The 27862-nt window shown below is 31.4% G+C and overlaps 3 protein-coding genes and 1 pseudogene across 4 annotated transcripts; 1 reads left to right on the top strand and 3 right to left on the bottom strand.

Moving 5' to 3' along the window:
• Nucleotides 1-4336: 4336 nt before the first annotated feature.
• Nucleotides 4337-5163, bottom strand: LOC107616103 (uncharacterized; annotated as a pseudogene).
• Nucleotides 5164-11739: 6576 nt separating this feature from the next.
• LOC107616104 (3-ketoacyl-CoA synthase 6) lies at nucleotides 11740-13512 on the bottom strand. Its single transcript, XM_016318104.3, has one exon. The coding sequence runs from the start codon at nucleotides 13436-13438 to the stop codon at nucleotides 11981-11983; it is 1458 nt and encodes a 485-aa protein (XP_016173590.2). The 5' UTR covers nucleotides 13439-13512; the 3' UTR covers nucleotides 11740-11980.
• Nucleotides 13513-20768: 7256 nt separating this feature from the next.
• Nucleotides 20769-23253, top strand: LOC107617472 (alpha-L-fucosidase 1). Its single transcript, XM_016319233.3, has 3 exons — nucleotides 20769-21490; nucleotides 21782-22021; nucleotides 22392-23253. Exons 1-3 carry the CDS (start codon nucleotides 20937-20939, stop codon nucleotides 23068-23070), a joined length of 1473 nt encoding a protein of 490 aa, XP_016174719.1. The 5' UTR covers nucleotides 20769-20936; the 3' UTR covers nucleotides 23071-23253.
• Nucleotides 23254-24670: 1417 nt separating this feature from the next.
• On the bottom strand, nucleotides 24671-27814 carry LOC107617469 (DEAD-box ATP-dependent RNA helicase 7). Of its 2 annotated transcripts, XM_016319231.3 has the most exons (11): nucleotides 27129-27814; nucleotides 26929-27040; nucleotides 26761-26831; nucleotides 26512-26666; nucleotides 26296-26407; nucleotides 26112-26213; nucleotides 25807-26036; nucleotides 25633-25729; nucleotides 25460-25554; nucleotides 25252-25385; nucleotides 24671-25173 (listed from the first exon to the last, which is right to left on the bottom strand). In XM_016319231.3, exons 1-11 carry the CDS (start codon nucleotides 27669-27671, stop codon nucleotides 24917-24919), a joined length of 1908 nt encoding a protein of 635 aa, XP_016174717.1. In that variant the 5' UTR covers nucleotides 27672-27814; the 3' UTR covers nucleotides 24671-24916. The 2 variants fall into 2 exon arrangements, with proteins under 2 accessions (XP_016174717.1, XP_088355921.1); XM_088499795.1 differs by having other exon boundaries at nucleotides 24671-25385.
• Between the last annotated feature and the right edge of the window lie 48 nt (nucleotides 27815-27862).

The following is a 27862-nucleotide window of genomic DNA, read 5'->3' as shown; positions in this document are numbered from 1 at the left end:
AAAAGAAAAGCCGCTCGCAAGGTAGACAATGATTAATTAAATAACATGTCTACTAACTCCCATTTATAATTGATCAATTAAATAGTATGACTACTATCTACCATTTTTAATTGATCATTGCAATTAGCATGTTCACACTATCTACCTACTACTCATTCAAAATTATATATATAAAAAATCAATAATCAATTAAATTTGTATTTTTTATAAAGTCATTCTTTACATGATTTTTTTCATTATATTTTATATGAATTTGTACAAAAAAAAATGACATTATTAAAATAAAAATCACATTATTATCTCCTATAAATAAATTATTTTTTTTCTTCCCAAACCAAATTTCATCTAATTCATTACAACTCAAAGCAGTTTAACCCTTTGATATTTTCAACTCAGTACTTCACTATACTTTGTAGTAGTTTTTTTTGTTTTTTTGTTTTTTGTTTTTATTGTAAACCACTATTCAGACTGAGATTGTGTGTGCTGCAGTTTGTAGCTGTTTCTGTAATTTAATAAAACGCTATAATTTAAAGTGGTTTACATAGTCAAAAGAATGTTAATTTTTTTTCCTCACAACACTAAATTACCCTATTTCAACACTCATACGTTAGATATTTTATAAAATTGCGTAACTCCGGCCATTGCCAATAAATTCTTTGATTTAATTTGGAAACTTCTAATTCTTGAATCACAAAATGTGTTTGTTTGTTATTGTGTAATTAGAATTGGGGACCCAAATTTTATAAAGTTTATGAACAGTCGTGTTCTTTCCACCAAAGAACAACAACACCACCCAAACTAATTTCTATATTAACAAATTGGACCACAATTAGAATAAAAATTCTAACATTCTCACACTTGGTCCAACATTTGTTACATATAGTTTGTAATTACATATTATGCTTAAACAATTAAAATAAATTACACGAATCATCGCGGTAGGTTCTCATTAATCGAGTATTACCTTCTATGTATTACAATGTAACATCTTCTAAGTGAATAAACTCTTTATATGGTATTTTTGTAGGAATAAGCCCAATGCTTATTCTAGGTCCTTCACTGAATTTTATTTGTCATTCGCAATCATATATGCGCATATATACTAATCGAATGAGAAACAAACAATAATAAGAATTTCATATCCAAATATGTCTTATGATATAACATAAGTCACATAAGTGACGTTACATAACATAAACCCATACTAGTAACATGATCTTTAAACAATCCTGGTGGCATACCTTTTGTCAAAAGATTCGCTATCATCTGTTTAGTACTAATATGCTCTATCTGTACTTCATTAGACCTAACTCAGTCTTTAATGGCTAAGTACTTAATATCGACGTGCTTACTTCGACTACTACTTCTATTATTCTTAGCCATAAATACAGCAGCTGAATTGTCACAATATATTCTCAATGGCTTAGAGATACAATCCATAATCTTAAACCCAGAGATGAAATTCTTTAATCAAACACCTTGTGATGTAGCCTCAAAACAAGCAATAAACTTGGCTTCCATGGTAGAAGTGGCTACAAGTGATTGTTTTGCACTCTTTCAAGATACTGCTCCATCAGCAAGCATAAAGATATATCCTGACGTTGACTTCCTAGGATCAACATATCCCGCCAAGTCTGAATTTGAGTATCCAACCATTTTCAAATTGTCGGTTCGTCTGTATGTAAGTATGAAATCCTTGGTCCCTTGAAGGTACCTTAAGACCTTCTTTGTAGCTTTCCAATGGATAATTCCTGGATTATTTTGATATCTTCCTAATATGCTAACAGCAAAAGCAATGTCACGTCTTGTACAGACTTGAGCATACATTAGGCTTCAAACAGCTGAAGCATAAGGAATATTTTGCATCTGTTTCTTTTCAAGTTCATTTTTGGGACATTGATCTAAGCAGAATTTGTCACCTTTCACAATAGGTACAACACTTGGTGAACAATTTTGCATTTTAAACCTCTCAAGAACTTTATTAATATAGGCTTCTTGAGATAAACCTAAAATTCCTTTATGTTTATCTCTATGAATCTTTATGCCAATGACATAAGATGCATCGCCTATATCTTTTATATCAAAATGTCTAGAGAGAAATTGTTTCACTTCATGTAACAACCCTAAATCATTTGTTGCAAGCAAAATATCATCTACATATAAGATGAGAAATATGATTTTGCTCCCACTAACCTTGTGATATATACATTGATCAAAAATATTCTCAATGAACCCAAATGAAGAAGTCACATTGTGAAACTTCAAATACCACTGTCGGGAAGCCTGCTTAAGACCATACATTGCTCTCTTAAGCTTGCAAATTAACTCCTTACCAGCACTTGAGATAAACCCTTCGGTTGTCTCATATAGACCTCTTCTTCCAAATCTCCATTAAGGAAGGCCGTTTCCAAATCCATTTGATGCAATTCCATGTTAAAGTGTGCTACCAATGCCATAATGATACGGAAAGAGACTTTCTTTGAAACAGGAAAAAAGGTTTCCCTGTAGTTAACTCCTTCCCTTTGAGTAAATCCTTTAGCAACAAGTCGAGCCTTGTAGCGCTCAATATTGCCTGAGAAATCCTTCTTGATCTTAAAGACCCATTTACAACCAATGGCCTTTTTCCCATCAGAAAATTCTACAAGATCCCAAACTTGGTTATCCGCCATAGAATTTATTTCATCCTTCATAGCATCTAGCCAAAAATTGGAATTACGACTTTCCATTGCTTGTGAAAACGTCGTTGGGTCATTTTCATTACAAACATCATAGTTAGACTCAGCAAGATACACTACAGTCACTAAAAATTACAGGCTTTCTTATTTTTGTTGATCTTCTTAATGTTGCATCATCAACCTCTTGTAAAGGTAGTGGCATAACAGGTTCTCCCTCTTCTTGAAGTTGCTCTTGAGCAATATGTTCTTGAATAACATTTTCATTATGAAGAGTTTGATCCTCCACCATATGATCTACTTGAACATTATCTTCATGATGTGGAACATTAGTAATAGGTTGTTCTACATTGACCCTATCTGTATGGGCATTGTATTGAACAATCATTCTTGTACATAGAGAGGTTTGATAAACATTATCATTCTCAACAACTTTAAGAGGATGATTTCTCCTACTTTCCATATCATGCTCTAAAAACCTTGCATTTCTATATTCAACTATTTTACTTGAATGGGAAGGACAATAAAATATATAACCCTTAAACTTTTCTGCATAGCCGATAAAATAGGCACTTATCGTCCTTGGGTCCAACTTCCTTTCTTGTGAATTATAAACCCGAACTTCAGCAGGACAACTCCAAATACGTATATGATTCAAACTATATTTTCAACCTTTCCATAGCTCAAATGGCGTTTTAGAAATTGCCTTTGTTGGAACTCTATTTAATATATACGCAGCTGTTTTAAGGGCTTCACTCCACAAAGATAAAGAAAGATTGGAGTTGCTAAACATACTCCTCACCATATCCACCAAAGTCCTATTTCTTCTTTCAGCTATACCATTTTGATCTGGTGTGTCAGACATGGTGTATTGTGCCACAATACCATGCTCTTGAAGATACTTTGCAAATAGACCAGGTGCTTGTCCACTTCCAGTATATCTCCCATAGAATTCTCCACCTCTATCTGATCTCACGATCTTAATTTTCTTTCCGCATTGTTTCTCTACTTCAGCTTTATAAACTTTAAAAGCGTCCAATGCCTCATATTTATTATGAAGCATATAGAGATACATATATCGTGAATAATCATTAATAAATGAGATGAAGTATTTCTGACCACTTAAGGACATATCAGGACAATATATGTCAGTGTGAATTATTTCTAATATGTCAGAACTCCTCTTAGCACCTTTTTGAGACTTTTTGGTTTACTTTCCCTTAATGCAATCCACACAAGTATCAAAATCAGTAAAGTCTAGAGTTTCAAGAACTCCATCACTTACTAATTTCTTTATTCTCTCAATGGAGATGTGTCCCAACCTTCGGTGCCACAACATGGAGGATTTTTCATTCATACCATTACCATGCATAACCATAAGATTAGCTGGAACAATATTAGCTAAATGGACTTTAAATAAATCACCAATTAAAGTACCACGTCCAATAATATTAGAATTTTTAATAATGTCAACAGAATCATCATAAAAATTTATACATAATCCTTGTTTTACAAGCTTAGATAAAAGAAATCAAATTTTTAGAAAAATCTGGAATATAAAAGGTTTTTCTAAATCTAAAATACAACCAGTACTTAATACAAGTCTAAATGTTCCAACAGCTTCCATACGTGAACGCATCCGATTGCCCATATAGATGCTTAGTTCACTTCCTATCAGTTTCCTTTTTCTTATGAAACCCTGCATGGTATTTGAAATATGAATTTCAGCACCAGAATAAATCCACCAAGTATCATGACATATTTCAACAAAATTAGATTCAAAACACACTGAAGGAATAAGATAAGAAAGGTTAGTACCTTTCTTTTCAAGCCAAACTTGAAATTTTGGGCATTCCTTATTCATGTGTCTTTTCTTTTTACAAAAGAAACACCGTGCACATTCTTTCTTCATAGGATGGGATACAATACCCTTTCCTTTCTTCTTATGAACTTGCTTTTTATTGCCCTCATTTGTCACTAATAGTGCACTTTCACCAAGTTCCTGAATTAGCCTTCCTTCCTCTTGCACACACATCACCAGTAATTCATTAATGGACCATTTTTCTTTATGTGTGTTATAAGAAATCTTAAATGGTCCGTACTAGGCAGGAAGAGAATTCAGAATAAGATGCACCAGAAATGAGTCAGAGATCTCAACCTTTAAAGCTTTCAGTTGTGCTGCAATGTCTCTCAACCTCATGATGTGTTCACGCACACCTCTTATGCCGGTAAGCTTCATAGATGACAATTGTGCCATTAGGGTGCTTGCAAGTGCCTTACTAGAAGACTCAAATTGTTCATCAATAGCCTTCATACAATCCTTGACATTCCTACAATCAGGAATTGAACCTCGGATACTAGCTGAAATACGAGACTTAATAAACATCATACTTAAATGGTTGGATTTCTCCCACCATTCGTATAATGCTACCTCGGCTTGAGAACTAGCATCAGTAGGTGTTGGAGACTCTTCCCTACGAAGAGCATAGTCAAGATCTGCACACCCCAAGTGAAAGAGAATCTTATCTTTCCATTCTTTATAGTTGTCACCACTTAACAAATGAACTTCAGATACAGTTTCAGATATCATTATTGCTACAAATAATAAATCATGCTAACATTATTCAACTTTAAATAGGGACATCAAAATCCATAATATATGATAATACATGCCAATGCAAGTCATATCAAAATAAATATGTATCATAGTGTCATTAAAATTTACTTGTAGGCAAAGATTTTAACACACATAATATTCACTATATTAACTAAAGTATTGAAACTAGAAAATAAAATACTACTTCTTAATATCTGTAGGCTAATTAAAAAGTAAGAAATATTTTCTATTTCAATCTAATTATATGTGAATAACATAATAAATTTCTGTGGGTAAGTTTATTATATAGTTCACAACAATTACAAGTTTATCATATTAATATTTATGTGATTTCTTCAAATATAATTATTATCAAGGATGCTGTGGCTACTCCTCAATAAATCATATATTAATTACAATATGATATGCATGCAACGGAAGAATTTATATTGCATGCAAATATAATCATTAAATAAATAAATTCAATAACATGATTAATATTAAAAGTGAAGATGATTTAGTGGACAACTATTTTGCCAATATTTAGAAGATCCAGGTTTAAACCTCACTCCAACCAAAATTTGAATTTTTATAACAAATTTAAATTTTGTTATATAACAAACAAAATCCATCAATTGAAATAAGTTCTTTCTGTCTTCTCTCTTCCACTGACTTCTCTTTTTTCTTCTCTCTTTTTTTTTTCTTTTTTTTTATATATTCAAAAATAAGAAAACTTATGTGAATCATGGAAAATTATACTATTATGAAGAACAACTACGACACAAATTTAGAAGATTTTTGGAATATTATTTATTATTCCCTCCTTTTATGGTATGTCAACTTTAATTTCAATGGTTTTTCTTACTTCTTTGAAAATAATTTATCAAAATAATGCACAGTAATTAAATTTTGAAATGGCAAGGCAGAGACAACTTGGCTCTATACCATATGTTAGATATTTTATAAAATCAGTAATTTGCGTACCTCCAGCCATCACCAATAAATCCTTTGATTTAATTTGGAAACTTCCAATTCTTGAATCACAAACTCATATGGAATCAAAGTGTGTTTGTTTGTTATTATGTAATCAGAATTGGGGATCCAAACTTTATAAAATTTATGAATAGTCGTGTTCTTTCCATCAAAAAAACAGACCAATTACCAATATAATTAATTAATAATTACAACATCATCCAAACTAATTTCTATATTAACAAATTAGACCACAATTAGAATAAAAATTCTAGCATCATACTATCCTACTTCACCTGTATACAAATTGAATAAGTCTGGTATTTATGAAAAATACCAGAAAAAAAGATTAGCACGCCCATACTTCTCTCATCTGCCGAGGCTCTTAAAAAAAAGTGTACACAATGATCTTGCTGAATTTTATTTTTGCATCCGCTAGTCTATGGAATATTATATCAATGGTGAAAGCTGTGAAAATTGTAATAAAACGAAAAGAGTACACAAAGAGTACGCAAAGATAATAAAATTGTGAAAGAATAATGAAAGAAAACTATGAAGGTAAAAAAATTTTATTAATTGTTGTTTGATTGAAAAATTGTAAGCTGTTAAACGTCTTTATTGTTGTCATAGACTAAGGTGAAAAAGTGGTTTAATAAATTGTGTATGAAGCCCGCAATGGAAGGGTAACTAATTTCTCTAATATATATTTAAATACACAATTTTCCCTAATATATATTTAAACACTCCTCTTATTATTAATAGGGGGCGGCCAGGAAATTGCTTCAACATGCGATTGAAGAAGCTTTATGATCGCATTATTCGTCTTGAAGGTGGATCAAGACATGAATTTCATGACGACATTACTGCAATGGTTGTTTTCATCGACCACTCTTCACGTCTCAAGGAGGTAGCAGACAACTCAGTCTTGATTTGGTAAGTAGCTTATGAAAGTTATCTTTTAGAAGACAACTTTTTAAAAGTTGCAGCACTTGAGTTTGTTAAAATCAACTTAAAAATGATTTTTAATAAGTACAAACACCACAATTGTATTTGGTAAAACAACTTTTACAACTTAAAAAAATTATAATAAACTGATAAAATCGTTATCTGGATATAATTTATTGAAGAAAATAAGATTGAAGTGGAGGAAGAAAACTCAAAGAAAGTGAATTTGTCATATGAATAAATACAAAATCTAAAATTGAAAGAAAAACCACAGAGTACATCAGAGTACATATTGTTATCCACTGTTTGTAGCTATTAAAAAATTAACCTTACTAAAACCTAACTCATGGTAAATAAATTAACTATGGTTATGAGGTAATTACTATTATTCAACCATAATCAGTTACAGTTACAGCTTGCTTTTGTGAGTCATTAGATACCAGCTTAATATCATTTCCAACATAAACATGTTTATAACGAAGAAAAATTTATTTTTTTAAATTCTTTAAAATTTTATATAATATTTTAAAATAAAATAATTTTAAAATAAAAAATTCATAATAAACATAAATATAATAAATATACTCTTTTATTTTTTAACTTTAAAATTTTATATAAGTATCATAAAAATTTATTTTATTCTAAACATCATCATTAAAAATACTAAATTACCTAACTCAAATTTTAGAGACTAATAGTTTAAATATTTACTTGATTGTACTAATATAAATAGAGTTATTATTAGTCAATAATAAAATTTGTATGTAATTCAATGTTAGTACCGTCAATTACCCACCTATATATACAGATCACAAAAAATGAGACACATATCTCAAATAAACTACTCTTATGATTATATATCTATATTTATATATGTATATACATGTTGTTATTATAATTTTGACTAATGTTCATGCAAGGAAAATTTTATGATTGGTTTTCATAAACCAAGTCAACCTCTTCACATTTCAAAGAACACATAAAAAACAAACAAATATAATAGATCTACTGAAAAAATACAAAAATAACACACAAAAAAAATAATATAAATAGATAGAAGTTTATACCTATGATATAGATATATTTGTGTTGAAATTTGTGAAGATTAGGTTGAAAAATAAAAAATACATGAAGATTGTGTTAAAATTTGTGAAAGTTAGGATGAGAAGTTAGAAATATACGAGGATTTTAATGGCAATATAATAGCGGGAAATATGTACAGTAAAATAAATAAACTTTGATAAGCACAAGCCAATTTTAAAAAATTTTCGCTACGTGCTTTTAAAAACACCCCTAACTTTGAAAAGCTCGCAAGCACAAGTATTTGAACTTTTTAATTTATCAAAAACAAAATGAGATGCTTGTACTTTTAAAAGTACAAACACTCTATAAAAAAATTTTACCAAACTCAACCTCACTCAATCAACATCAGGACTTTCAGATAAACAATCCCGGACTCACTCAATCAACATCAGGACTTTCAGATAAACAATCCGGACCATCCGATTTCTTGAAAATTAAACATATTATGTGATGGGAATTCATATAAGAGTTCATATGTTTTTTTCTAATATGTTATCAGTTATGTTTTTAAGAGAGACATAATGTTTACACGTAGTTTATTCCAAACTGCACTTGAAATTGATGCATATAGTGAAGCCAGAGTTGGGAAAGATAGTGACTTGAATAGCCATAGGAGGTATCAACAAGGTGCCATCCTCTAAGGCAACACCAATATCAGCTTTTATCAAGCCACTATTCATTATGTTTTACTTCACATTAGTATGTCATTTACTTCAAACTTGTTACGTTATACTGATAGTTATAATGTATTTTTTTTAAATATTGATAAATATTTAATCTATTAATTAATTAATAGTATAATTTTTATAGTAAACACTTTTTTGTCTCCAATGAACACTATTTTTATTGGGTTGGGTAAGGTTGTGTTGGTAAAAAAATAATATATATAATGAATTTTTGATTAGGCTAAGTTTTTCATAGGTTAAACCATGTTTTTAATTTAATATTTAAAATTATTGTAATGAATATATAGACTAAATTTGTTAAACTCCTCATAAATCATACTTGGATTGGGTTTTTCCATTTTTTTTCCATTTTAATATAAATTATGCACAATGGTCCTCTCAAAAATAATTTAAAATGATAAATATAATTTTTTTTAAGTTAGAGTGCATTTTTTTAATTTTGATAAATATCTATTTCATTATTTAACTAATAGTATAATTTGTAGTAAAACTTTTTTTGCCTTTGTAGTAAACAGTATTGTTAATAAATAATTTGAATATATATTAAATAAAATATTATTTGGACAAATATTATTGGGTTAGGTTGGGTTGGATGGAAAAAAATGATTGTTCATACCCTGTCCCAATGATAAGGCCCAGGTCCAAATAAAAGGCCTAATCCGAAGGGTTGAGCCTCGCCTAGCACCGACCTTCTTCCTGCGAAGTCGGTTCTTATCACGACTTGCCCTAAAGAAGTCGGGGACGAGGGTTAGCTGGCAGATAATCACTCGTTTAAATGAGTAACTGCCCTTAGAATCTCTCTAACCACTTCCAGGAGCCATATCTTAACCTCCCTAAGATAAAGGGACGGTTATCACCCTAAAAAGATGGCACTACTTCAACGGTGGTTATTGGTTCACCACTATAAATACACTGACACCTATCAGGTATCTCTAAGTCCCAATACTCTCTAGACCTGCTCACACCCTTGCTGACTTAGGCATCGGAGTGTCTTTGCAGGTACCATCCCCCGCTCGTTCATAATTACAAATCGGACGGAGGCCCTCAAGGCGTAGACCCGCTCGAAGACTTCCTTCCTCAGACGATTGGGCCAACCTAGCAAGTCCAGCCCACCATCTCCGGTTACCCATCGTAACAATGATATATAATAAAATTTTGGGTTAGATCAATTTTTTCATGGGCTAAGTTAGGTTTCAATTTTTCATGGACAAATTTTATTTGGTTTCTTTCCCATGCTACTATTATTCATCAGGAAGTCGGATGAACTTCTTGTTTCTAAATATACTAATTAATGTCAAGGTAAGTATTCCATCTTTTTAAGTGAGAAAGAAAGAAGATCAGAGAGAGGAAGTTATGCTTGTCAAAAAGCTAATGTCTGTGTTTGAGTGCAACCTAATTGTGTGAAATACGTTAACATTGTAGGAAAAATCAACCCAATTTTGGTTTGAATGAGTGTGAAATACATTAACATTGTAGGAAAATCAACACAATTTTAAAATGTATTTTTTTTCTTTTATTTCACCTTGTTATGTTGAATTTTTTTTATTAAAAAAAAAGGTTAAACAATTATTTTTCACACTTAATTCAACGTGACTAAGGCTCAGTTTGGGTAACCAACTTAATTAAGCTCATTTTGATAAAATAACTTAAACAATAAATGATTCTGTTAAAAGTAACTTATAAATAAGTTATTTTATGTTTAGATTTTTAACTCTAAAAGTGTTTATTTTATAGAAATGTGATGAAAAGTAGAAGTATGATGAGAGAAGTCATTTCTTTTTAACTTTTCTATAAACTCCTAAATAGCTTCTTAGAAGCCAATGAGTTATAGCTCAAATGGCATAATCTCCTCATACTCAATTAAGAGGTCACAGGTTCGAATCTCCTATCTTTGGTAAAAAAAAAAAAATAGCTTCTTAAAGGCCTAAGTGAGGTTTTCAATTTAGCGTTCCCGGCACCTTCTCCTCAACCACTCAGAAGAGAGGATACTAACTTAATTGCATATCTTTGAAAATTGATTAATGCTAGGATTACTAAAAATTGAGTCATAATCTTACTTTTTGTCCATTCGACAAAGAATTTCAACATCCACCTATTAATATGTGGATAATCCCATGCACAAAGATGCATACAAGCAACTTTTAGTTATAAATTTTGTAAACACTGTCAAAAGACTAGCTTTTATAAAATTGTTTACTGTTTTGTTATTCTACCTTTAAATATATAAATATTTCTTTCTTGAATTACTGTAATTTTATTCTATGTCAAGGATCCTGTCAGATGCAAAAACTTATTCTTAATTTAATCTTTTATATATATATATTAGCTGAGATTTTGTATTAGTACATTTAAATACAATTTATATTTAGATATATTGAGTTAATAATTAAAACAAACAATATTTAAGTAAAAAATTCTAAAAGCATTAGATAGGATTAAGTGGATTTTCTATTTTCTATATTAATAGGATTTTTCCTTTTCTTTTTCTTTGGTGACTTATATTAAGAGGAATAAGTAAGAAAAATAAAAAAAAATTATATTCAACTTATATTTTCAATTTAAGCTTTTTTATTGAAATATCCTTAAAAAGTATTTATAGAACACTTCAAGAAAGAAAAAGAAGTATGAATTTGGCATAGGGGTAGAGGTGAGAAGATGAATATATGTACCCGGAAAGTGGAGACAGTCATAAAACAGTGGCATTAATGCATGCAGAAAAGCAATTAATATGAGGAACCAACCTTCTTAGTTCAAAGTTCAAACCTGTTTCAGGGCCCCCCTTTCATTTACTGTACTACAGATGAGAAAATTAAATACTACTTTGACATTGTAAATGTATACTCACTCCCCCCACTTAGCTTGCCCCTCTTTGATTCGCTACGGCTACAATTAATGAATAATAAACACATAAAATGCTAAACATTATAAAAGTATTTAAGGTGGGTCTACCTTATATGTATCAGTATCACCCATAGTCATATAATATAGGAACATTAATAATAAGATGATGATAAATATAAATGACACTAAGGTGTTGAAGAATCATTAACCCATAAGGGGTATCGATGGATGCAGTCAGCCCATGGGCCCTTGTTGGACTCAGCAATGATGGGCCTGACACATTGGAGGAGAACACTGTTGCATTTGGGCCCACTACCCATACCGAGTTGCCATATTCTGTCACCTTTGTGAACCCGTTCCTTGGCTTCCAAGTAAGCAAGTTCGTACCAGAGAGATGAAGAAGACTGGTTCCCGAACCTGTGAAGAGTCATCAATGCCGGTTCCATCTCTCTCTCCCCAAGCTTCAAGCCTTTCCCCACTTCCATGATTACTGACCTCCCAGAACACGGCATGCAGAAATGCTGTATCACCGTCTTGAAGTTCGGAACGTAGATCCCTTCAGACTTTGTCAACAAGAACCTCTTCTTCATCAGGGAAGCAAAATACCGAAACTTCTCAAACAAAGGCAAGATCTCAGAGCCAAGAATCGTGATGTTTGAACGAAGGGTCTCACCGGCTACTTGAAGCAAGTCCCTCTTCAGGGTAACTCCCAGCTTCCCTTCTGAATCTTCTTCTCTTATGGCAGAAACATAAGCTTTGTCTTCGAAGGCTCTTTGTGTTCTTAGCGTCCTAAGCACCCTGTATTTTGCGTGCTTCTTTGCTTCTTTCTTGTTCGAGAGAAGAATGGCGGCGCTTCCCATCCTGAAGAGGCAGTTGATGACCAACTTTGACTTTTCGTTCCCTGAATACCAACCTGTTGAGAGAATCTCTGTGCTGAGAACAATGGCGTTTGAGTTCTTGTTAACTCTCAGAAGATTCTGTGCCATGTCTATGCATAGTGCGCTTGCACTGCACCCCATGCCGGAGATGTTGAAGCTCTTGATGTCAGTTCTCATGGAGTATTTGTTGATGACAATGGAGGCCAGAGAAGGAGAGGGACAAAAGCCACTGCAGTTAACTATGAGTATGTCTATGTCAAGGGGTGAAACATTGGTTTTTGCAAAGAGGTCATCAAGGATGGGGAAGAGAACCATGTGAACCTCTGTTAAGGCTTCATTTTGGTCTGTTTTCGGAGGAATGTAGTGCAGTGAAGGAGGGAGGGAAGTCTCTTCGCTTTGACCAGAAGTTTGAAGAACTTTGGCCATGAAGGCTAAGCTTTCATCGTCAAAGACTTCAAACATGGAAGCGTTTTCAAGGAATGCCGCAAATGGCACCCTGCAAGATCCCGGCGGTTTAAGACATGAGAAGTCAACAAGGTAAACAGGAGAAGACCTTGAGAGAATGTGCTTTAGAAGGAGACAGAGAAGGAGGAAGCATAGAAGAAGAAAATGGAACATTGGTTCTGAGTTTTGGAAGAGTAAGAACAGTTCAGAAGATGCAACAAGAAGGAGAATACAAGACCAAAGGAAGTGTGAGAGTTTTGAGAAGAGAAGCTCTGATAAGAGAGGATCATGGCTTGGCTTGGAAATAGGTTCCATTATCATGTGTGATATGTGTGATGTGTGATGATGATTCTATATAATAATGTTTCAGCAATGGTGCCGAGGCCTAAGCTTATAGTTACCTTCGCTCCTTATATTAACACAACCAAACTGTACTAGCTATAAATAGAGACCATAGAAAGTGGGAGAAGAAGAAAACCATAAAAATTATTTAGGATCTTATTCGGTGGAATTTAAATGCAGTGAACTTCACATTAACTTGATAATTGAGAGTAATCAGATAAAAATTTAGTTAAAGAAAAAGTATATGAAACCAAGAGGTAATCAATAAAAAAATAAACAACTTAACTAATTTATTATTATATTTATTAATTTTATTTGTTTTTAATTTATAATTACTTCTCACCCCAAATTAAAATTTTGAATAATACGTTAGAGAAATAGGGGCGGGAATTACGAAATTTCTAACAATCTCGATTCTTAGTATATAAAAAAATTTATAAAATATATAAAAGAACATCTATTTAGTATGAAAAAAAAAACATTCTGATACTTAATAGAAGAAACATCCTAATACCTAGCATAAGCACCATCCACATAGAGGTTTTGGATTCATCCAGAGACATTTGGTTGGTTTTTGACTGGTACCCTCTTGGTTCCTAGCATTGTTGTTAGTTAAATCATTTAAATTATTTAACCGTTTTTCAACTATCAACTTCATTTGAAGTTGATTGCACCTGAATTTTCATCATCTTATTTTATATTTATTGTGTATTTATTATTTTTACAATATATATTCAATATATTTTTTTATTAATATTAATTAATATTTTTTATACTAGTAAAATTTAAAGTTTATCTATCTTGTATTTTTAGTACACATGTTAAGATTATAAAATTAAAAAAAATTATTAATATAAAAATTTGAAGTTTTCAATAAATTTATTTTATATTTATTAAATAAAAATATTTAAAATTTTATACTAATAATAAACTTATCATATATATTTAAAATTTGATTTTAGCATTTAAATTAACCAAATATTAATAAAAAATAAAAAATTGTATTAATTATGTAGCATTAGTGTGCACATTTTTCGTGAAGAATTTCAAATTTTGCAGTTTGGCAGATGAGGTTTACCCCAACACAGTTATTGACCTCATAGAAAGAATCAATGAATGCCTATATATCCTTTTTCTTCGTATATTTTCTTGTGGCCAAAGGGTCATAATCATAACCATACTGTTGAAGCACAATGGGTCGTAGTCATAAGTAACTCAACCAAACTCTTTCCAGTGGTAATAAATCCCATGAAAAAGAAAAAGACCACCATATCCCTTTTATGGTTTCTTTTCATAAAGTACGATCATGCTAGAGTTTGCAAAGCTAAGATATCACAATATGAATGGACCCCTCGATTCATTAATGAATAGTCTCTTGCATTCTACAGAGAAAGGGGTTGCACACTTGCACGGTTTTTTAATTAATTTTGTGGCTGTAATTTTCAAGCGTGTATCTTTTTGAAAACAAACTCAGTGATGATTATTATTGAAGTTATTGCAGCTTATATCAATTTGTACCATTTTTAAAACAAACATATAAGCATGCCTTGGTCTTATGTATAGATACAGAAACAGAAGAGCCGAGGAATTTTTCATCATGTAATTTATTATTTGTTACATGAGCAAAGTAACTAAAAAAGATTATTTAGTCAACCCCAACTTTCCAACATTATTGACAATGGCAAGGGTTATTATGCAGGTTATGTTATAATTTTGAATGTGAAAACTCATCTTATTTAGAATTTAAAATTTTGAGTAAAAATTTATATTCAATTATTTCTATATGTATTATTTTTATATAAAATTAATAATTAAAAATTAATAATAATAATTTAATTAAATATATTAAATTATTTAATTAATTATTAATTATTTATTAGTGGAAACTCAGGTAAAATCGACTTCAAATATCTAAAAGCCGTTAGATAATTTGACTGATTTGACTAAATTTTCATTCAACGACTCTTCGATAGAGTTCATTAATATCTGAGCTCATTAGTTTTCTCCCATCGATTTGAATAATGGGTCTCAATTCGGGGAAAAGAATTGGTAAGAGACATAAAACCATCCATTCCGGATTTATATTTGTTCGGATAAAATGTTTAGCTAATTCTATACGTCGAACCAAAAAAATTTTTCTTCTTCCAACTTTTCGAGCTTCTCATTCATTTTCATTGCCCGTGGATCCTCTTTTCAGGTATCAACTTCACATAAAGTCGACTTCACCTAAGTTTTTACCTTATTTATTTCATACAAAGATAACTATAGATAGGTGTGTATCAATTTTGAAACGGTTAATGCTTCATCACTCTAAAATCATAAATAAAAAAGTTGAAAGGGTATACATATGTGATTAATAGCAAGATGAAAATTAACTGATAATTATTTTAATGTGAAATTGATAATTAAAAATCGTTAAATAATAATTTAATTAAATCTGTGAAATTATTTAAGAATTTTTAGTTATTAACTTCACACTAAATTAATTATACTCGGGTTTCTCCCTAATAGCAAATCATACTGGCATTGGGAAAGTAGAGTAAACAGTAAGAAGTAAAGAAGGGAAGTGAGTTGTCACACACAGTTCATTGAATACTATAGCATCACCTCAAATGGAATTCAAGTTGGAGACGTATTACTACATTTGAATATGATACTGATATATATTATTATGATGAAGGAGAGGTTAAGTTCTGTTGTATTAGCAAAAATGCGCAAAGATTAGTCAGTGTATATGTTGGGGCTTTTAAGCAGAGACAAGAATAAATGACAGCATTGTGCTGTTAATTAATGACTACACGGTTTCCTGCATGTGATTGTGATGTGAATGGGATTCAGAATCCACAAGTAGAAGGGGGTTTCAACATTCAACTCTGAACATTATTGAAGTATTCCCTTCTTCACCTACATTGCTGCTCCTCCATTACAATGTCATAGTTAATTTACCAACGAACTGAAATAACCACTTTCTCACTAGATAAATGCTACGATGCTTAAAATGTGGTGTTTATTTACTAGAAAAAAAAATAAAAATTAATATTTAATTTAAAAGATATAAAAATAAAGAAAAAAAGATAAATCGAATCTCTGATTTTTTTTGTCTATAAACATTTAAATTTCTGAAAAATTAAAAATACAATTAAGTATTTGATCTCTTTAAAATTTAGACATATTTATCTTTAAGTCTAATTTATTCAATTTTAAAAACTTTCTTATCCATCTGTATTAACCAAGTCAATACAACAAGAGTCATATTTAATTTTTCTGTTAAGGTTGATAAACCTAAGTGAACATGAGAGATCGATATGTCCAAGTTTTAAAAAGGTAAAAAACTTAAATTTATTTTCAAATACTCGAGGATTTAAATATCTACGGATCAAAACGTCAAGGACCTATTCGTCATTTTCTCAAAAATAAATAATTTTTAAAAAATCAAAACTTACCACAAAAGATAAATTAGATAAAATTTAGACACCTAACTCAAAGATACCATAAAATTAACTCTTTTACTAAGACAGTAAATTTTCTAATTTCACAGTTATCTGAGTGTTTTTTTTTTACTTTTTAAATATTAACTATGCTAAATATATATTAAAATCAATCACTAATATTTAATATATATTAATAATTTATATATATAATACATTAAAAATAAATTAAATAATATATATATTTATACAAAATATATATACTGTGACTAATTTTGATATATATCTAATATTTTTGTTTAATTATATTAAATTTATAAAAAAGTTAAAACTTTTATATTATTATACTTTTAATATGAAATATATTATTAAAATACAAAATAAATAAATTTAAATTTTTTTATTAATAGTAATTTTAATATATATTTTTAAAATATTCGTTAGCTAAATCTGTTTGATATTTAAAATATGATTCAATAATAAAAAAATGTATATATGTGAATGAAATCGCATTGTAATTTGTAAATTAAGAGGAACAAAGTGAAAATCAGCACTACTGTAGAATATAGACAGAATTTAAGCGACAGTACAAATGAACCATAAATGAAACGGCGATAAAGGATTAAGGTGTTATTTATGATACACGTTTTCTAAAGAAAAATGATAATTCCGATAGAAACCAAGTCTGATAATTAATGCTGTATTTATCTATAAACTAAGGTATTGTAGAGTGAGTCCACAAAGCAGCTTAATAATCAATGCCGTACCTGTTTTTTACAGCATATGTTAAACTTATTATTAATAAAATATTTTAATTTTTTATTTTAGTAAAGATATAACAAACATATAAAAAAGTTAAATTTCGTTATTCCTTTTATAAAAGTATTAGTTAATATTTATACTCTAAAAATATATTAGCTAAATTTACAAAATAAACTAATGATAATGGTAATTTCATTTTGGCATTGAGCCAAGGGAATTGTATGTCTCTACATATTTTCTGAAATATGACTCAAAACAATTGATATATCTAGGTTGGTACCAGAATTTAAAGTAGTAGTGCAATTAAAATTTGTATACCAGAAAATAGTGAAATTGAATCAATTAATGTTGATAATAATAAAAATAATACAATTAAATAATGAAATTACAATGCTATATAACAAATGAGGCGCCCACCTACTTATATAGTATACTATACACTAAGGCGGCGCAAATTAAAGCCTAACTTCATCTATTTCATAATACAAGGTTTACAAACTATACTTTTATATATTGGCTCTTTAATTAAATCCAATTTGATAACTAACAACTTAGATAAAGTATGAACAGTTCTTGAAGTTTCTGAACTTTCACCGTCATATATATACTAGTGTTTCATATTAATAGTACAACACTTAAATGGCAGCTTTATCAATCCATATTGATAGTCTAGTGGTTCATCTTTTAGAATATATAATTAAAAATGTTATATCAAAGCATCACATAGATGGAAAAAACATAACATATGAATAATTCTGGTAAGCTAGTAATAATATGTAGTTCTAGAACAGGACAGAGATATTTATTCATTTAGGATTATTTGGATATCAAATAATAATGTGGGATTGATCGGAAAGTGCAAATTCCAGTTATAGTAGTACTTCATGATAAGCTTACCAGAATTTTAATGTGCTACTAAACAACCATTTTTCTCTTCTCTGTTTAATTAGTATGCCACCATCCTTATGAGTTATGACTTATGAGTACAATGGGGTATAGTTTGGTTTATAATGCCTCTTAATTAATTTTAAGTTTGGTTTAATTTTGTTTTAGACTTTAGGTCCTTAAAGTTTAAAGTGTATTATTTAAATTTAAATTTTTTTTATTTAATTTTAATGTAGTCCGTCGTGAGATCAAAGTTAAATAATTAACGAAATATTTTACACAGAAGTATAAAAACAAGGTCGATAATGTGGAGAACAAATATAAGTTTTAGAGGCACAAAATCAACTGTGGATGCATCAATTTATTTATTTATCATTCTCTTTAGTTATACAGAAAATATTTCATTTAAATTGTAAAAAAAATAATAAATAAATGTATTAATATATCTATGGTTGATTTTGTATCTCTGGAGCTTGTACTTGTTCTCCAGATTATCGACTTTATTTTTGTACTACTGTTATGTAGAATATTCCATTAATTATTTAACTTTAATCTCACCATGAGACTATATTAAAACTAAATAAAACTTTTTTAAATTCAAATAAAACACTTTAAACCTTAAAAATCAAAACAAAATTACATTCAAATATAAAAAATTAATTTAATACTTTACCCTTAATTTTATATATTAATCTTTAGCCTATATCTTCAAATGATAACTTTAGTGTGTGTATGTGTGTGTTACCGGGGACAATTATTTTAATATTTATAGGGTATTTTGTAAACTATTTAGAGTCTTATCATCATCAGCATGATAAGCATCTAATATGTATAATTATTTGGCTTTATATTTAGGGTTTGGATAATTATCACCTTAGAAATTTATAAGTTTTATGAGAGAATTTGTTAAAATTTTCAAAGGAAGAAAGCTATTAAGCAATAAATCCATTGACACTCAAAATTGTTAAATTTATTAAAATCAAACGACACATAAAAAGTATGCCAATAAAGTCACAAGATTATTACTAAAACATAAATATATACCGTACTAATAATAATAACGAGGATTTATATATATTTCCCCTACATATTTAAGAATGATCATTATTGTTATTTTAGTTCTTATCGTTAAAGTTTGATTTAGTAAATCTTTGATTTTTAATTTCACTTATATCATTGAGTCGTAAGGATTTTCTTACGTTTTAAACTTCTATTATCTATTTTCATAGTAGATAACATGGCAATGAATAACTAATTACAATATGTGAAGCTAAATATCAAAACTAAATCTCTATTATAAAGGAATATTTATAAGGTTGCTTTTATTTACAGATTATTAGACAGATATTGTGTATTTAAAAATATTGTGTATTTAAAAATATTGATTTAATATATTTTATATTTTTTAATAAAAATAAATAACATAAAAATACTAATAAAAACACATTTTTTTTAATTTTTTATTATTTTTATTAATTTTTTATAATTATATTTTTTTCTTAAAGTTTCTGTATGAAAAAAATAATAAATTAAATTTTTATAATTTATTTTTTATATTTAATTTATTGTTAAATAAAATAAAAAACATTAATTTTTATATTTACCATTGATATCTCATTCTAATGCCCAATTTGGATAAACAACTTAATTAAGTTACTTTTGAAGAAATAGGTTAAACAATAAATGCTTATATTAAAAGTAACTTATAAATAAATTATTTTGTATTTGATTTTTTAGTTCTAAAAGTACTTATTTTAAGAAAAAATTGATAAAAAAAAATTTTATTATGAGAAAAGTAATTTTTTTAAATTTTTTCTTAAACACCAAAATAACTTTTTAAAAAGTTATAATTTTATTTTAAAAATTGAACCAGACATTAATATTATACATTTTTCATAAATTAAAAGTTAAAAAAAAGTCAGTTATAAACCTATCCAAACGATCCTCAGGATATTGACTTATCCCATATTAGTAATTAAATGCAGTCTAAGATCCAATAAACAGAGTTAAATGAGATATTATTGAACGAAATTGATACATTGAACGAAAAGATTCATTGACGAAAAAGAAAAGAAAAAAGTGAAAAAGAATACAGTTTATGGCAGCTCAAAAATTCCCGGAAGAAAGTGAAATCCACGTGTAGAAAACACATTTTCTCTGCTGCATTAGGAGTGGAATTGGGAACAGAAAAATCAACCCGTGAATTATTATTGGAATGCATGATGAATGCTATTATCATTGATGATGACAATCACAAAACAAAATCCCATTCACCTTTTTCTTCACTTGTTTCTTAGCTACTTACCTTCATCTTCAAGATTCTTCAATTCCATCCTCACAACCATAACAATTATATAAAAAAATCTACAAAAAACAAACACAACATAACCATCAATATCACCATGCCTAGAAACAGAACAGCATGGTGCTATTCTTTCTTAGTTACACTATTAATCAAACTCAGCATTATTTCTTCTTTTTCTCATAAACTACCAACACCACCACCATTGCCAATTCTGCCACTCCCATCATATTCACAGTTAAAATGGCAACAAAGAGAGATCATAATGTTCCTCCACTTTGGAGTCAACACATTCACAGATAGAGAATGGGGAACAGGCCACGAAAACCCTACAGTATTCAACCCTTCTGGACTCAACACAAAACAATGGGCCAAGGTGGCAGCAGAGGCAGGAATCTCATTGATGATACTAACTGCAAAGCACCATGATGGATTCTGCCTCTGGCCTTCAAAGTACACTGACCATTCTGTCATTAACAGTCCCTGGAAATCTGGCAATGGTGATGTGGTTCAAGAATTTGTTGATGCTGCCACACTGCAAGGAATCGATGTAGGGATCTATCTTTCTCCGTGGGATCGACACGAACCGCGCTACGGCCATGATGTTGCCTACAATGAATACTACTTGGCTCAACTGCAAGAGTTGCTCAACAAGTTGGTTCTCATTCTCTTCCATACTCTATTTTGATTTGAGCAATGATAGGGACCAGCAATTTTTGTGATTGGTAGCCATCAAATAGCCATCAATGATGATTTAATGGTGTGAGATTGATATGAGATTTCATCTAATAACTCACCTTTCTCTGTTGGTTACATACTGGCCAAAATTCAATAAAATTGCTGGTCTCTAGACTTTTCCTTTTGGATTTTGACTATACTTTGTTTGTTTGATGGATTCAATTTTTAAGCTTAATGTTATGCATTGCAACGATTTTTAATTGGTAGGTACAAAAATGTTAGAGAAATATGGTTTGATGGAGCAAAGGATCCAAAGTCACAGAATGTGTCATATTATTTCTCAGATTGGTTCTCAATGGTGAAGGAGTTGCAGAGTTCCATCAATATCTTCTCTGATGCTGGTCCTGATGTTAGGTGGGTGGGAGATGAAACAGGAAGTGCTGGCTACACTTGTTGGTCTACCATTAACCGAACTTCTCTATCAATTGGAGCCCCAAACATCTCTCAGTAAGTTTTCCTTTTAAGCTAAGCTAAGTAGTAAATAACTTGTAAGATATGATAAGGTATGAAAGGTGAAGCATGAGTGCTAGCTTTTCCATAATAATGTGCACTTTCTCTCAAAAAAGGCAAAAACAATAATGGAGCTGCATTACTTGTGAGCCTTGCTCGTGTTTCTGTCTCAATCAACAATAAAAAGATGACAATGCTTCCAAATTTTCCAAAGCATGAATGGTGTGGCTTACCAAACCTATAATGTCATAGTACTACTGGTTTTCTTTTTCTTTTTTAGACACAGACTGGACCCCCATTTGTTCCATAATCAATTAGTTAATTAGAACTAAAATGATTTCAACTTGCTTAATTATGAACAATGCAGATACTTAAGCACTGGTGATCCAAGAGGAACAGACTGGCTACCAGCTGAATGTGATGTTTCAATTAGGCCAGGGTGGTTTTGGCACAAATCAGAATCACCAAAAAGGCTAAGTGAACTTCTTGACATTTATTACAATTCAGTGGGGAGGAACTGTGTGTTACTTCTAAATGTACCTCCAAATACAACTGGCCTTGTATCTGATGATGATGCTCATAGATTAAAAGAGTTTAGAAATGCAATTAACACAATCTTCAATAAAAATCTAGCTGAGGATTTTTACATTAAGGTTAGTAGTCAAAGGAGTGCAGAATTTGGGCCAGAAAAGTTGCTAGATAAGGACCACTTATGGTCATATTGGGCACCAAGTGCTGATGATGGTGAAAAGGATCACTGGATTGAAATTTGGACCAATGATGGAGGGTTGAGATTCAATGTGATTAGGGTGCAGGAAGCAATTGGACTTGGTCAGCGGATCCAACGGCACGAAATCTATGTGGATGGTAAATTGATGATCCAAGGGACAACTGTGGGATACAAGAGGCTTCATAGGCTTGATGTAGATGTGGTGCAAGCACGTCTTGTGAGGATTAAGATCACAAAGGCAAGAGGGTTGCCCTTAATTTCTTCTATTGGATTGCATTTTGATCCTTATTGGCATTCTAAGTTTACTGCCAACTGAAAAGCCAGATTCTAGAACATAGTAGAATGAATGAATACGTTGGAGAACAATGTAAACATGTGCTTCAATTTATTTTTATTATTTTAACTGCACCTTCCAAGTTCCAATGTTGTTGTCATAGGCTGTTGAAATTTGAATAACAATAAGAAAACAATTGAACGCATATGCGTACATTACTTTGCACTAGTACCATCTTATTCTATTATTTTAGCCACATTACCACATCTTAGTGCAAATTATACTAATTTTCTCTGAAAAAGTTATATGATACTCGATATCATATTAATCTCCTTTATATACATGCTAGTATGCTACTAATCTCCACTAAATCTTTGATAAGTTAGTATAAATATGACAAGAATTTTTTGGGTATAAATATCACTTTAACCTATTACTTAAATATCTCTCTCCTTTGAACCAGCAAAATCTATTTAATTAGTATTGAGTAAAGTATCGTTTTTGTCCTCAACGTTTGGGTAAGTCTTATTTGTGTCCCTAACGTTTAAATCGTCCTATTTGTATCTTTAACGTTTATAAAAGTGATTCAATGTTATCCTACTATCAATTATACTAACAAATCAGATTATATTTTTCAATTATTCTCACTGTATTCATTCTCAATTAGATCTCACTTGGATGTGTTCGATTTTAATATTATACCTACTATTTATGTTTAGATTCAATTATGTATCTAGAAAAGTGAATTATGTAAATATTATAGGAATTAGTTTCAACATTTGATGAGTTATTTTTCGGAGTAGATCATCGATTCTATTCCAGACATTTGTATTCTAACTTCAAGAAGAGATTTTTAAAATTCAAACTAAAGCGTTCATGATGTGTAATTGACGGCAGCATAACATTGAATCACTTTTACAAACGTTAAGGATACAAATAAGGCGATTTAAACGTTAGGGATACAAATAGGATTTACCCCAAAGGTTGGGGACAAAAACGATACTTTACTCATTAGTATTAATGATGGCTTCCGAAAACAAGTTCATGGGTCTACTCTAGTCCTGTGAACCATTAAAGTATTTTTTGCTTTAAAAGAAGATGAATACTTCTTGATGAGTTTCACTAAATTTACACCTAACAAAGGCCTTATAGTTTGTACACTACATGTGATATGAGATACATGACATGAATCAATGAGAGACGATCAAAGATATAGAAGGAAAGAAAAACTACTTCATATTTAGCCATACATATACATTTAGAAATCTAATCCAACTATCCTTTAAAAAAAATGTATAGAAAACAAAGCAATTAGAAAAAAGAAAAAAGAACACTAGACCCAAAAAAAAATAAAAAGGATATATCACATTGAATCTATTTAGCTACACAGAGACAAGACACTGAGACAAAAACAAAGAGATATAAGATTGTGTTTCACAAAAGAGACATGGACAAAGACATTGTGTCCATCCTGACAGGAATGACACAAAGACACTAACAAGAGACACAACTTATTTTTTATTTTTTCTTTTATTATTCTTGTTAATTTTTCATAATTATATTTTTCGTCTCATTTTTTAAATGAAAAAAAATGAAAATAAATTAGATTTTCATAATTTGTTCTAATTTATCACCAAACAGAATAGAAGAACACAAAATTTTATATCTCTGTGTTTGATGTCTTATTCTAAGTCTTGTCTTATCCTGTTTTCAGAAACAAACGGAGTCTTTGAACTAGTATCTTCCAAAACATCAGAGTGAGCTTCACTCGCAGTTAGTTTCTCCAAAGCTTCAACATACTCATGAATGGATCACCAAGGTTCAGGTTCATTGGCAATGATAATGGAGTAGTGATCATCATGTCTAAAAGTCCCTATCTCAATCTGTTTCACCATCTCTTTCCACTCCTGATGCCACGACCTCTCCCAATGCCACCATTATTAGAGAATCTGTCACTGGAAAATCTAACATTCCTGCCACTGCCACCTCTTCCACCCAAAAACCTGCTCCCAACACTTCTATCTCCGAAACCACCACGACGAGGGCCACCACTACCAAATCTTCCACCTCTTGATTGGTCTTTTTCTTGCAAACGTGGCAACGCTGTCAACACCTCTAACCTCACACTTGAGGCCTTGTCCTTACCTGTTGGAAAAAAGTATGAAAGAAATGTGTTGAAAGAATGCAGAGAGGAAAATAATTTCCTTTGAAATAGAACTGCACCTGCAAGATATGTATCTAAATCTTCAGCTGGTACATCAAAGACAACGCCACTTCCCTCGGCGGTGAGAGTGAGACCCTTCACTGCCTCAACCTTCTCTTCGGCCAAGAATCTCCTCAACACTCCATATGCAAAACTGACAAAAGCCAACAATGACTTGGTAAAAACATTGTCACAATTCATAGACATGCTTTATAGTGAAATTCTCACGTTGCAGTGAAGATAGGTTTCCCAATCTCAAGAAGTAATGTAACATGGTTCTCCATGGAAGTGAGAAGCGATCTTTTCTTCATCTCAGTATAACCCTGTACATTATTACATGATAAGCCAAAGAGAGTTTTCCAGCTCAGAAAGAAAGGATTTGACATTTTCAATCAACTCACAACAGCCTTGGCAAGAGCCTTTGCAAGTAATTCAACAACTGACAAACCGGAGTTTTTCAAAAGCTCCTCAGCAGTAGACTTGAATGCCGGAATCACACTGCATTCATTTCATATATATGTTAACAGTGAATGAGAGCAGTGAACACAATTACAATTAGCAAATTACAAGCATACCTATCAGACACTTGATTGATCATCTCAGCAGCTTCCCTACCTATAGCTTTAGCAATATCATGAGGCTGAGGAGCAGATATATGTTCAAATTTGACACCGGATTCTCTTTCGATTTTGGATATACTTGACCTCCTTGGATCATAAAGCATAACAGCAACTCCACTATTACCTGCTCGTCCCGTGCGCCCTGAACGATGGATATAGGCTTCTACATCCCTTGGGGGTTCACACTATAAACCAAAATACAAATATCACAATGGCAGATTGTGATGAAAATAAGAATTGTCCAGTTCAATATCTAGTACCTGGATAATTAATTGAACATCATTAATATCCAGACCTCGAGCTGCCACATTTGTAGCAACTAATGTCATGAATTTGCCAGACCTGAAGCCAGACAATGTAACCTGCAACAAAGAGGAAGGAGTAGTTAAGGGGAACATCACACTTGAGACATAAGGATATCAAGAAAATTCATGAATGGCTGACCTCACGTTGCGCCTGCTGTATGTCTCCATGGAGAGCTCTTGCTCCAGGCAAGAAACCTGCAAGTTGTGAAGCAGACTCCTTTGTCTCAGTAAATATAATCGTCCGTCCTCCGCTGAACCAGAACAACCATGTTATGTATCAATAACTAAGTAGGGATCCAAATTTGATATGCAAAATGAACATGGAAAAGGTTACTCATAACACAACGAAGTTCACCTGCTATAACAGCGAATGATGTCCGGAATAAGGCGGGACCTGGCAGAAGTAGTGCACGGAAGAACAATATGCCTAACATTGGTGCTTGCCTTCATTTTTGTATTTCCAACAAGGTCAGCTGTCTTCTTATCTGGCTTCAGAAATTTTGCAGCAATCTGGCAATAATAGACATAGAAACAATGAGGCAATGCAAGTATGATAAGAAAGGAAGCAAGAAAGAAAGAAAGAAAGAAAGAAATAGAAGCATACATGCTTAACCCAGTCTGGCAAAGTAGCACTGAATAAAAGTGTCTGGACTTTACTAATGTTCTCTACCTTACCTACAAGAGAGTGAGACAAATCCAATATGAATATCTGATATTACTCAAATGAAAGTGAAATTAACTCAATGAATGAATTGGGGAACAATTAAAGTACCAAGAATAAGTTCAACATCTTCAACAAAACCCATCCTCAGCATCTCATCTGCTTCATCCAGGACGCGAAATCTAAGCTGGCTTAGGTCAATATTTTCCCTCTCTATATGATCCTACACCAATACCAATAGAAGCAACATGAAAATTCATTCAAAGTTAAATCAACAAAATGGCAATGAATTAAGTACTTTCGGAATGAACCTTAATCCGGCCTGGTGTGCCAACAACAATATCAACACCTCTCTTGAGCTTAATTTCTTGGCTCTGGTATGGAGCTCCACCATATAAACAGCAAGATGTTAATCCGACGGCGCCACCATAAAGTTCAAAGTCAGAGTGAACCTGAGATGCCAATTCCCTTGTTGGTAAAAGAACCAGAACGCTTGGAGGCCTTCTATAACCAGTCTTTCTTGAAGCTTTGGCTATACCGTTTGTCAAAGACTCTAATATGGGCAACACAAAGGCCAGAGTTTTTCCCTGACCGGTTCGAGCACGGCCAACCAAATCAGAGCCATCAAGAATGGTATCAAAGGTGATGGCCTGAATTGGAAACAGTGACTCTATTCCCTTCCCCTTCAGCCTCTCCCTCAATGGCTCCGATATCCTAAACCTCCAAACTGCATTCAGATCCTCCTCCTCCTCCTCCTCCTCTTCCTTCTTGTCTTGGTATTCCTGTTCCATCAACTTAGCCGCCTCCTCCTCCTCCTCCTTCTTCTTCCTCACATCCCCGTTGGGGGTCCCCATGACGACGTCGGGTGGTGTATGGCAGTGAAGTGTACAAGATGCGGAGGAGTGTCGAGCTTTTCGGTTCTATGAAACATTCTCCTCCTTCAATGCTTCCTAAACTCTCGCAACTGTCATCTCATCATATTAACAGACAACTCTTTTGTCGCTTTTCGGACATCCTTCCTTTTTCTTTATTCTTTTAATTTAAA

Source organism: Arachis ipaensis, chromosome B9, assembly GCF_059453495.1.
Source record: "Arachis ipaensis isolate K30076 ecotype BB chromosome B9, ASM5945349v1, whole genome shotgun sequence".
NCBI lineage: Eukaryota > Viridiplantae > Streptophyta > Magnoliopsida > Fabales > Fabaceae > Arachis > Arachis ipaensis.
This window is presented reverse-complemented; position numbering and strand designations above follow the sequence as displayed.